At 32.9% G+C, this 12,679-nt stretch overlaps 1 protein-coding gene across 1 annotated transcript; it reads left to right on the forward strand.

Annotated features, from left to right (window-relative positions):
* The first annotated feature begins 3,649 nt into the window (after positions 1-3,649).
* LOC131660659 (two-component response regulator ARR12-like) lies at positions 3,650-7,085 on the forward strand. Its single transcript, XM_058929947.1, has 6 exons — positions 3,650-3,929; positions 4,332-4,484; positions 4,585-4,980; positions 5,225-5,301; positions 5,400-6,542; positions 6,686-7,085. Exons 1-6 carry the CDS (start codon positions 3,812-3,814, stop codon positions 6,755-6,757), a joined length of 1,959 nt encoding a protein of 652 aa, XP_058785930.1. The 5' UTR covers positions 3,650-3,811; the 3' UTR covers positions 6,758-7,085.
* Positions 7,086-12,679: the final 5,594 nt, after the last annotated feature.

Below are 12,679 nucleotides of genomic sequence, written 5' to 3' on the forward strand. Positions count from 1 at the left end.
AATAAATAAGAAAAAGCTAGCTTCTAAGAGCAGGTTTTGTTTGCTCAAGAATTTGTTGGACATTGACAATACTCTATTAAACATTTTTATCTATGAATTTGTAGTGATATGTCAAAGATATTTATGATTTATGAATTAGTAGTGTCAGAAGTGCATGTCATGAAATAGAGTTGAACTTGTTCGGACTCTAGTGCAACAGCATAATTTACAAAAGTTCCAGTAGTAAAATGATCATTTTTTAGAGAAGTCTATAGGAGAAAAATTGTTATATTTTTTTTACGCCTTATTAACAACCTGCGGGGATTTTTAACCTCTAAAATAAAGCTCCATAGATTAAACAAAATATCAATCTTTTAATACAAATGCTGACTCATTAATTCAACTATTGCTTTACTGTCATGCCACATCACCAACAGTTAACATTTTTTCTCACAATTTAACGGAAAGGAATAAGTCGGCTAACAAAATCGTTTTTAAGGACTAAAATGTAACGTTTATTAAATAAGGGACTAAAGTGAAATATGAAATTAAGTAAATGACTTCGTCACTAATTAAGCCTTATGAGAAAGTTTAACTTCGGGGTCAAAAGTATATACCTCAGAGTCTTCACTTTTCTTGTGTGTCATCAAGCATAGGTTGAAACATTCATCATATGAACTTGAATTGGAAAATGAAGAGGATCTCTCATTTTCTTCCCAAGCGATATAGGCCCTACGACTCTTAGCATAATTGTCTTTCGTCTTGTAGAATTCCTTATCCTTTTTCTTATGATGTTTGTTAAGACTCATACATGTGGTTCGATAGTGACATGACTTTCTGCATTCAAAGCATGTGGCATCTTCTTCATTTCTCTTGTGTTCCTTCTTGTGCGGATGAGACTTCTTGAAACTAATCAGATTTTTGTCAGAATATTTTGAGCTTATGTTTCCTCATATATTGATTGTAGTATTTGACGAATAACCCCGTCTCTTCTTCTTTAGAAGAGTCTTCATCATAACTATCGCTTTCGTCCTTGTTTTTATTTGCCCTTGACGACAAAGCTTTCAAGGATAGATCCTGCTTTTCTTCTTTGACCTTATCTTTCTTTTTCACCTTTACTTTGCTCTCAACGAGACGTTTCAATTAATTTTCATGTTCAATTAGATTTCTAGACAATTTTGTAATATCCAAATTATTAGGATCTTTTTATTCTTTGATGGTCGTAACCTTTGGTTGTCATTCCCTGCACGTAGATATCAGAATTTCATTGACTTTCCCAAGTTGTCTAACTCATTGATTAAATGAAGAAAACGGGTATGCAAGGATTCCACGGATTCTCCGGGTTCCATACGAAAAATTTCACACTCCTCATTCAACATAGTGATTTTAGAATCCTTAAGGTCTTTAGTTACTTCGTAAAGGACTTGAAGATCGTTCCACATTAGCAGTTAACACAAAGATAAATATATTTTCTGCCTTCAAATCATATGATGCCTTTTGTTTTCATTATTGATCCAATATTTTGGAAGTTTAATAGAACTATCGACTTTATTTTGGGAATAAAGGCTTGTCGGCAATTACTACCCATAGATATTTATCAACTGACATTAAGTGTACATACATGTTTTCTTTTTAATTAGCATAATTTTCATCTTTAAAAAATGGAGCTCTGCTGTACGCTCAATTTAGATCTTCGTCACCCATATTCTTAAACATTTGAGTCGCTTATACCTGATCAAAAGACCAACTCCGAGACCTATTGTTGGGTGAGAATATGCATAAGAAACTGTCTAGAGGGGGATGAATAGACCTCCCAATTAAAATTTTCTTCGGAAATGGTTTGAAAAACTTTTATCAAATTTTTTAAAACAATAGTGATTTTTCATGGCGGAAGAAAATTCTAGCGTAAAAGAGATTATGCTTATTGATTGGAATTGGTATGTAGTGACTTAAGCAGTTTACAACACAATCAAGATTTACACACAAATTCAATCAAAATGAACAAACTAGTAAATGTATTGAACAATAGTCAAATTACACGAAAAGTGTGATTTAACAACAACAACAACAACGCTAAGTGGATTCTACGACCACAGTTTTCAGATTAATCTACAACAAGACAAAATTAAATTTCCAATTCTAACAAACCTACTCATTAACAATATAAATCAATACCAATAGATATTCTAATGGCATGCAATTTCTAGAAAGCAATAAAGAACAACTTAATCATGAAATTAACTACAAAAATTAAAAAGGAGAGTGAGAGGGGGGAGAAAGAGAGACCATTCATCCTCGTGCTCTTTAGGAGGTTGATAAAGGGTTATTTCCTTCACTCAATCAGACCCACAGAGACAACTATAGGTATGTAACCTCTAGGGTTGACAAGATCATTCATCAATCTCAGATAACCACGATAAAAGCATGTGTTTGTGATCATACACGTAGGAAGGATCATTCATCATTGTGCTTTTGCAAGAATACTTTCTATCTCAAATCATATTTCAACGATGTTAATCTAATATTAAATAGAAAACAACACTTTTCAGTAACATTTATATGTTGAACTATCATCTTTACATACTAAAAATCTATTGTTAAGTGAGTTGGATGAACAAAGTAGTGAAAGAAGGCACGATCGCTATAAGGTTGAAAAGACGATGAAAAATAAAGACCAAGGGTAGTACATTTATAAAAGAATAATGACCTCTCCATATTGAGTACACATTCATAGGATCTTAAAAATCATTATTGTGTTATAGCACCGCAAGCATGCAAACAAACAACCTAAAGTATTTGGTCGTTCCCAAGGCAATTTTAATCATTTCGCTACATTAACTGCACCGCTAATCCCAAAGTTTAATCGTTAACCTTAAGCAAGTTTCCACTAACTTTCTGCGAAACACCACTAGCAAGAATCAATTAACAAGTTATTTGGTGTCACCTTCGAACGCGCCCCAATCACTTCGTCCTTACATGTCGTGTACTTGGGGACTAGAGATGTTGCGGATTCGAACACACATATATGCAATCATATGTCTTTATGATTACTAACTAGAATAGTTCTTTCTTAACCATTTCTCTTTTTCGAGCCTTGTGCTTGAGAGACTATGAACTAGGATATTCTCACTTAATCACTTTGCCTTGTAAATATTGTGCTTGAAGGACTGTGAAGTGGAACATCATTGGTCAAGCCGAACAACTAGACACAGCTCTTAATGACACACTAAATATATAAATAATAAGTGACGAGATCGCATGATTCTGCTCGTCTCACTCCTTCTATAACGTATCTTTTGAACGAACGTGTCAAACCACATTTTCAAGTGAGTCAAAAGAAATTCTCACAATAACTAACACAAGTGCTTGTGGTTCTAGAGATTGACTTTGTCTCCCACATAAAAGGGTAAAATTGACATTTTGTACACCTTATATCAATTGAATCATGACGTAAATTCTTCCAACTTATAAGCATAAGACCATGTGGCACATGGTGGCCCAGCTTGTCATTTGGACTCAACACTCCATTTGAGTCTTATATTAATCATCCCATTTTCGCGCGTACCCACAACGCGCCAGCATTTCCTCACAATCACAACCGTCCATTCCTACTCAGATTCCAATCCAGCTTGTACTACTTCATCCACTCCACTTTTTGGATTATCACAGATTCCACTCTCTCTCTCTCTCTCTCTCTCTCTCTCTCTCTCTCTCACCAACCCCAATTTTTGTACTCCAATTATTATTCATTCATTCATCTCATTACAAAACAATTCAATTTCCTTTCATTATCACTATTTCATAACCTTCCTTTCTGTTTCATTTCCTCAACATGGTAATGGATGATTCCACTGATCTCTTCCCCATCGGAATGCGTGTTCTTGCCGTCGACGACGACCCCACTTGCCTCAAAGTCTTGGAAACTCTCCTCCGAAAGTGTGAATACCATGGTAGATTCGGATCTGCTCCTTTTTTTTTATTATAAAAATTTATTCTTTTTCATGTTTATGCACAATTTTTTCATCAATTATAATGTATGGTGTTATGGGTATGGTTAATTTTTTGTTTTAGTTTACAAAGTTTATATTTTTAATTCCAGAAATTCAAAACAATTAGGTAGAAATAAAAAAAAAAAAAAAGTTTTTTTTAGTTGATATTAGCATTTGGACTAAGAAGTAAGAACAGAAGATGAAGAGTCATGATTTTAGAGTCAACGTTTCTGAAAAAGTTGTGATTTGATTGAGGGTTTTTTATTTATGTTTTTCATGAAATCCTTATGATGGGTTATATAGAAACAGTTGATACAGTATAATGATGATGATGCTTATGTTATTTATGATTTGGGATTGTAGTAACCACAACTAGTCAAGCTATAGTGGCATTGAATATGCTGAGAGAGAACAAAGACAAGTTTGACTTGGTTATCAGTGATGTGCACATGCCAGACATGGATGGATTTAAGCTGCTTGAGCTTGTGGGACTTGAGATGGACCTTCCTGTTATAAGTAAGTCGGGATCTGTTATCGTTTCGGCTCTCGTTTATTGGTTATTGATATAGTTATTAATCAATGACTTTTTTGGGTTATAAAATGTGTTTGATTTCAGTGTTGTCTGCGTATGGTGATACGAAGCTGGTGATGAAGGGGATTTCTCATGGTGCTTGTGATTATCTGTTGAAACCTGTGAGATTAGAGGAGTTAAAGAACATTTGGCAGCATGTGATTAGGAAGAAATCTGATTCAAAGGGGAAAAACAAAAGCAGCAAGCCAGATAACGCTACTTCTGATAGTGGCAGCGGACTGAGATCAGCGGGAACAGAAAATTCAGATGAAAATGGGAAGTTGACTAAGAAAAGGAAAGACCAGGATGAAGATGATGATGAGGATAAAGAGAATGGTAATGATAATGAGGACCCGTCAGCTCAGAAGAAGCCCCGAGTTGTTTGGTCTGTGGAGTTGCACCGCAAGTTTGTTGCTGCTGTAAATCACCTAGGCATCGACAGTATGTTTTATTGTTCTTCACTCTGCCTACAACTCGAGAACAATTTTTTTATCTTATCAATTTCCTCAATTTATATTATCAAAATATTGTTGAATAACTGGCTCAGTGTTTATTTTCAATCCGATGTTTAGAATAATTTATGATGTCTCAACTATCACTCAAATTTACACTGCATCATGAAGTTTTCTATAACTGAATTTGAGTCTGAGCCTCATGATTCATGATATTGTTGTTTCACTGGCAGAGGCTGTACCCAAAAAAATTCTTGATATGATGAATGTCGAAAATATTACAAGGGAGAACGTGGCTAGCCATCTCCAGGCATTTTTCTAGTTCTTTACTCTTTAGTTTAAATTGTTTAATGTAAGTTATAAACCATTTCTTTCACTGAATCTTTCCTGTTTATGAAATGGCTGCAGAAGTATAGACTTTATCTGAAAAGAATTAGCTGTGTGGCAAACCAACAAGCTAGTATGGTGGCGGCCTTAGGGAGTGCAGATCAATCTTATTTGAGAATGGGTGGTTCTGCACATTTTCACAGTAATGCTTTCCGATCTTTTTCACCTGGTGGAATAATTAGTAATCTGAACACTCCGGCTAGTCTGAATGGACACGGATTTTCTCCATCCGGACTACTTCAGTTGGGCCAATCACAAAATTTAAACAATTCTTCCAGTGACCAATTTAAATTCCAGTCGGCCATAAATCCCGTTAATCAGAATATTCTTCAGGGTATGCCAATGTCTATAGGGTATGATCACTTGCAAAACAGCAAGGGTGCTATTTCTCTTCAAAACTTGAATGCCGATGTAAAACCAACTTTTCCCATCCCGAGTCAATTCCCGGATCAAAGACCTAGAGTAACTACTACCTCTAGTTTTCATCCTCCAAGTCTCGGTATCTCAAACAATGCCTTGATGTCAGAAACACGCCCTGAAGGAAAACGAGGTATAGGAATAGGATATGAAAGTTCACCATCTTCTTCATTAACCTCTCAACATTCAGATTTTTCTTTCAGTATGCTTGATCAAGGTAGGCGTAGTGATGATTGGTCAAGTGCGGTTCAGTTATCCGGGATCCAAACAAATTCTTATCCTTCAAGTGAATGTTTTAGACAAACACCTATTCCTCCTTCAGATAACATGGCTTCTTTGCCCTTGCAAGGGGTATATCCTGGTGGTCAAACCCATGGTTCGTTGGCCGATATGCACTCCCAAGGAGGGATGTTTACTAATCCACCCGAGTATATAAACAGTAATTTACCGTTTCAGGGATGGGAAGACCATAATCAGGACGCTCCTTACCATTCAAATGTTACTTGTGGATCAGTTAACTCTCTCCCTCCAGTTAACGGTGCTGTTGTTCCTCCAGGCCAAACAACAACAAACTCGACCTTGCACAGAAGCATGGACACCAAGTTTTGTGATTCCATACAAATGAAGCATGCTGGATTCGTTGAATGCTCCACATCAAGACAACCTCGAGCGAACATCATAAGCCAACCGCAGTTTTCTAATAATCTTGGTTCACTGGAATACTTAGCGAGTTCAATGATGGAACAGGTAATATCATTTGTGAAATATAATGACTGTGTTTCCATATATCTTGCTATATGACTTTTTAACATGTAGATTTTTTGAATCGGTGAAACCGAGTATTGTTAAATTTTACGCGTATTTGAAACCATGTTCATGATGACATACAGGAGCAAGACAAGATGAAATTATTGGGCGGAGACTTCATATGCGATAACTACTCTGGCGGGGTATCTTTATGACATGAGTTATGGTACTCCATTCAGCATCATTTCATGCCATCATGGTTGATAAATTTTAGAGTTTCGATAATGTCCCCTCTTATGTACTATTAAACCAGTTTTGTCATACTAGTTTTCTTTCTGTGGAGTTTAGCTTCTTTTTTTTCCTTTTTCTTTCAAGATTCAATCAAGTTCTCTAGAATTCTGCATCATGTGCTTTAAATAAGAAGTCAATGAGAAATATAAAGTGTATTATTTAGTTTCTCGTTAGTTTAGTGTTTAAGAAATGGATCTTGATGAAGTAGCTTCGAATATCTTGTTAGTGTTTGACAACTGTTCATGTGATTAAGATTGTATACAAAATATTGTTAATAATTGTTTTCTGTCAGCATGATAGATTAACGTGCCTGAAGGCTCACTGGCTTAGGACAGTTAGGATTGTTCTTATAATGATCAAGAAATGATTCTACGGACACGAGTTAAAACTAACGAAAAAAACAGCATGCAATAATCAATATTACTTTGCAGTGAATGGAAATTGAGATAATTTATAAACATTTTTCTATTATTTTTTACTAAATAAATAATGCTATTAACCACTTACGAATAATGAGATTAGGACGTGCCTCATTATACCACACAAAAACTCAAACTACGAAAAATGCTAAAGGCTTAGTTTAAATTTCAATCTTTGGATTAAACTTACAAGATTGAAATATGAATGTTTTTATTTAAATATTCACGTTGAGACATTTCCCTCTACTTTTTCATTTCATCAAATTTGAACAAGTGAAAAGAGAGCTCGCCACTAGCTACTTGTGCATTAAATTTTTTCAATATTTCTCACAACTTCTATTCCACTACATTCAAGCTTAGCACATTTGTCAATTTTTAATCAACTACATTCAAGTTAAGATTATTCATCTCTCACATTTAATAAGTTTTTCATTTTTTTATTTTTTTTATTTGTGATGCATGTGTTTCATAAATAAGTTATAATTATGCTACATTAGGTTAGATCAGTTAGATGCAATAGAGATGTTGTATTTGTTTTCTCATAAATAAATTTAGTTTGAAATTTTAAACTTTTGAGCTAAGGGTTCGTAATGCATGCTCTGTTTTATGGTTTTGTGCAGTTTGGATTTTGAAAACTAAACTCATAGTCCGAATAACAAAATTTGGACATCTATATTTTTATTTTTGCTTTGAAGTTTGATTTACTGATACTTTGTTTCTGCTTCTTTGATTATGATATGCATTTTTTCTTTGATTATAAAAAAATAGCTATCTACTGATAAAGATTGAGACATGGTAGAGTGGTCCAACATTTCTCGGTGGGTAGAGAGAAAGTTAGACCCTCATTGCCTGCAGTTGAAGAATCGTCGTTCGTTGTTGAGATTTTGTCTTCTTGTGGTCATGTACCTTCGGCTCATTATGAAACCCCTGTCGCTCCAATTCATGTTGATGTACTCAACGGTGAATTTGATGATGTCATGTATGATAGTTTTTTTGGAGGCGCCTCAAACCCTTCACTACTTTCTTTATATGCACACCATACTACTAGGCATGTGTGGGAGAAAGAGGTAACATAAATAATCAAATTGTTTGTGTTAAATATTTGTGTTATAACAATTGAACTATCCGATGATAATGTATTTATTTTTGCAGTAGCGAGACATTAAAATGTATTAAACAAAGCAGAAAGGTTGATACATAGGAGAGTTGTCAAAACGGATTACCCGAACCGCTTCGGTTCACCTTGTAACAGACTTGAGCCTTTAGTGGCTCGGGACAAAAAGTCCAAAAATTTAAACGGGTTATAATTTAGTTGTTCAAACCCGGCCCTACGGATTATGGTTATTGGGGTCAGCCCATATTATATTTAATATATTTTTTTTAAAAAAATTGCTTTTTTAAATAAAGAAATTTGTACCCATGTAACTTATGAAAAAATGAATGAAATAGATAATTTAGTAGTGTTAAACCGTCAAAACTAATCGATGAAAAGTGAAATACCAAATTTAACCTTTTTTTAGAAGCATAATTGTTGGATACAAAGTAACATGTTAAACTTATTATCTATTCAACATGAAACTCATAGCATCAAAATTATTTATTTTTCTCATGTTACATGCTCTATATTATAGTTTGCTTCTTGATCTAAATGATGAGATAGTATTTTTTGTTTAATTCATCCCTCAATCTCACCTATATGTTCTTGCACTTTGCATATTTTCATTAGTATCAGTACAATCAAGGGACTCATAATTGAGTTTAGCTTTAACAATGAAATTCAATAACAAATTGATCATAAACTCTTGCAGTACTCTTGCACTTTGCACATTTTACGGGCTTTCGGACTGACTCGATTGGTCTGATCCATTTTACCAGCTCTACATGAGAAACACATATCGCTACCATTATCAATTTTTTCTTTAATTAAGTGCCTGTCCACTTCAACATGTGTCGTTTTGTCAAATAGGATCAAATTATGGGCAATGGAAATAGTTGCATTATTATCACAATATATATTTTGATTGGTTTTGCACTAGAGATCTTCAATTCATTCATAACTTTTTTTAATCCTTATTATTTCATAAAAATTATGGGCTGTAGAGCATAATTCAATCTTTACAATACTCATGGCTACAACATTTTATTTTTTTTCTTCTTCGTGTTACTAAGGTTCTACCTACAAAAGCACAATACTCAAGAATAAACATCCTATCATTTTTACTATCCACCTAATCAACATATGTGTAAGTTTCAACTTGTATATGTTCTTTCTTCTTAAACATCATCCCTTTTTCTAGAATTCCTTCTAAATATCTCAATATCCTAAAAACTCCTTCAAGTGAGCATGTCACAGTGCATGCATAAACTTACTTATCACACTCAATTTAAAGGCTATGGTAGGCCTTGTATGTGAGAAATAAATTAGTCTATTGATCAATCGTTGGTAGCTTTTTCTATTTACCATTTCATCTCCAAATGGTGCATTTGGTTTTACATTGGGATCCATTGGTGTTTCTCTTGACTTACACGATGTCATCTCTGTTACTATGAATAAATTAAATGTATATTTTTGCTGATTGAGAAAGATTCGTTCATTATACCTTGCAGAGTCCTTTTTAAGGTAATATTTTAATCTTCATATATCTTTAATATTGAATTCAGCCTCATGTTTTCTCTTTACATCAATGATCTCTTTAATATTGTCTTCCTTCATGATAATGTTGTTACATACACTATTAAGATAAGAATCTTACCTTTATGTATGCGTTTGAAAAGGAAGGTGTGGTCTGCTTAACTTTGGATGATAAAAAGATAGTTATACTTGATGTACAATGAGAGGTGTAAACAAATTACAACTCACAAAACTCTAAGAGTTCCATGAAAGAGTAACTTCTCTTTGTTTTGACAGGGTAACTTCTTTTTTTTCTTGTCAAGGAGAAGTGTTATATGTTTCTCCAAATCTTCAGCTCCTTTTATAGAGTCTTATTTCTCCAAATATTCATTTCCTTTTATAGAGTTCCATAAAAGAACTCGTTGGAGAGAACTCCAAGCACAAAAAGAGTCGTTGAAGAGAGATATCAACAGATATGTTGCAAAGCTTCCTTAAATGGTTAATGTCTTTGCAAACTAACTTGAACTTTCTTTGCGACAAAAGGAATTATCAGTTGTAAACCTTCAGACTTCGGCAACTTTCTGTTGAGTAATCACGTGACCATAACAAGACAAATTGACTTCAGAGTCTCATAGCGACGTGTCAAAAAATCATCGTTTCTTGAGCTTTAACTGGGCTCAGGTTTTGATCCTTCCGAGTCTGAATCTTAGCTTATGATCCTTTAGATCCTGACTCTTCAGAGGTTGGCTTGTCCAGAGTCAGGAGACTACAAGTTCTGGTCATCTTGATCATAAGTTGATTCTTCAGAGTCGGATCTTCAGAATTTCCCTCTTAAGAGTTTTTCTTTCAATGTTCAGTGCAATTCCAAAACTTACTTTCAATCAATATATTGATCTTTGTACCTGCGCACTTGAACATACATTAGTTTATCCAATAGTTCTTTAAATACTTTATTACTATCACTAAAACCTAAAGGGTAAGATATAAACCAAATTTATTCCAACACTAGTTTTGTGTACTTGCCACTTCTTTCGCATCTCAGTGTCACAAATGGTTGTCTTCTATCAAAATCATTATAGAACCTCTCGATTACAACGCCAAACCCCAATTTAGCAGCTTTTGTGTGGATCCATTGAAGCATATATTAACGAATAACAAACTCTTGTTTATTTGTAAATTATTTACCAACATATACCTCGACAACTACTGATTTAATATCCATAAACACAGTAGCTTTTGCGACAGTGTCAGAATGCACTATATTTAAGATCAATTAATGAGAAAAAAATTTTAAAACACACCAAATTCAACACTACAATAATATGAAAATACAATTTCGTATGATATTCAACAACAATCTGAAAGTACAATTTTGGACTTAACGTTTGTTTTCTTACAACAAAAATCAAATTCTACTAAATAATGAGAAAGAAAATACATGTACATTACCTTAAATTTCATTTTCTTAAGCTCCTTTTGATGTGAAAAACAAAGAAATTATATTTTGAATTAGAAAACTTAATTGAATGTAGGATGAGGTTTTAGTATGGTTTAAAAAAATTGAAGTATGATCATGAGTGAAACATACATACGGATGATTATTAAATTTTCCGCTTTAACAAATTTAAAAATGTACTTCTAAATTATTTACTGAATTGTAAAATACATGTAAGGTGGTATTTTTTAAATAAAATTTATGCTTGACAAATTTGGAACTGTACTTCCAAATTAGTCACTATGTGTGAAATAAATAAAATATCGAAAATACACTTTCAAACTAATTTAGAAAATAAAGATACTTAGAAAGTATTTTGGTGTGTGATAAATAATGTCGGGAGATATACTTCTAGAGTTATAAAAGAACTTTTTTTTTGTTTCTTTATGGTAGCTCTTCACCAACCATTTTTATGCATAATCTGTAGGTAATAATAGTGTAACAATTTTGATGCATAATCGATTGGTAATAATAGAAAAATCTATCCTGCCACCCTTAAAATTTAATTTAGGACTTTTTCATAAGTAACCTTAATATACTTAGTGAATTTATGTTTTTAAAAAAAATTATATATTTATCAAATTTTTGAGAATTTATCGAATTTTTAGAAAATTATGAGTTTGTACTGGATTTTGAAAAAAAAACTCATTAAAAAATATATTTTTTTAAAAATAGGTGAAATCATATATTTTTTTTAAATATATAATTTTCTAACAGATTCTTTTAAAAGGTATTTTATTGGTTATTTCAAAATTTTCAAAACCCTACAAAAATTTTCAAAAAAATACGATAGTATTTTATTTTATTTTATTTTTTAACTATTAAATACGAATTACCGGTTTTTTAAAAAATTTTAAAAATTACTAAAGAAACCGGATTCATAAAAAATTCCAGTATGTTGAATTTATTTTTTTTTTAAAAACAATAAGATTTTTTAAATATACTATCAAATTTTTTAATTTATTTAGATTTTTAACTTATTATACTGAATTTTTCCTGAACACCTTTTCTTACTAAAATTTTGTCAGTGATAAAGGTGGGTATTATCAAAATTTGGTTTGGGGGGGGGGGGGGGGGGGGGGGGGGGGGGAAGGGGAGGGGGCTTTCAAATTTTGAGGTGGCAGGATCAATTCTCTAATGATAGTGTAACCCTAATCTCGTGAATAGGCGAAATATAAATCAATAGCAATTTAAAACGGATACATTACAATAAATATGTATATAAATATGTATTTCAAAAAAGATAACATTACCCTAGACTTTTTCTTTCAAAATTTACGCTTTTCTTAAGACAGAAATTGACTTTTTTGTTCAAAAAATG

This window comes from Vicia villosa, linkage group LG3, assembly GCF_029867415.1.
Source record: "Vicia villosa cultivar HV-30 ecotype Madison, WI linkage group LG3, Vvil1.0, whole genome shotgun sequence".
In the NCBI taxonomy this organism is placed as follows: Eukaryota; Viridiplantae; Streptophyta; class Magnoliopsida; order Fabales; family Fabaceae; genus Vicia; species Vicia villosa.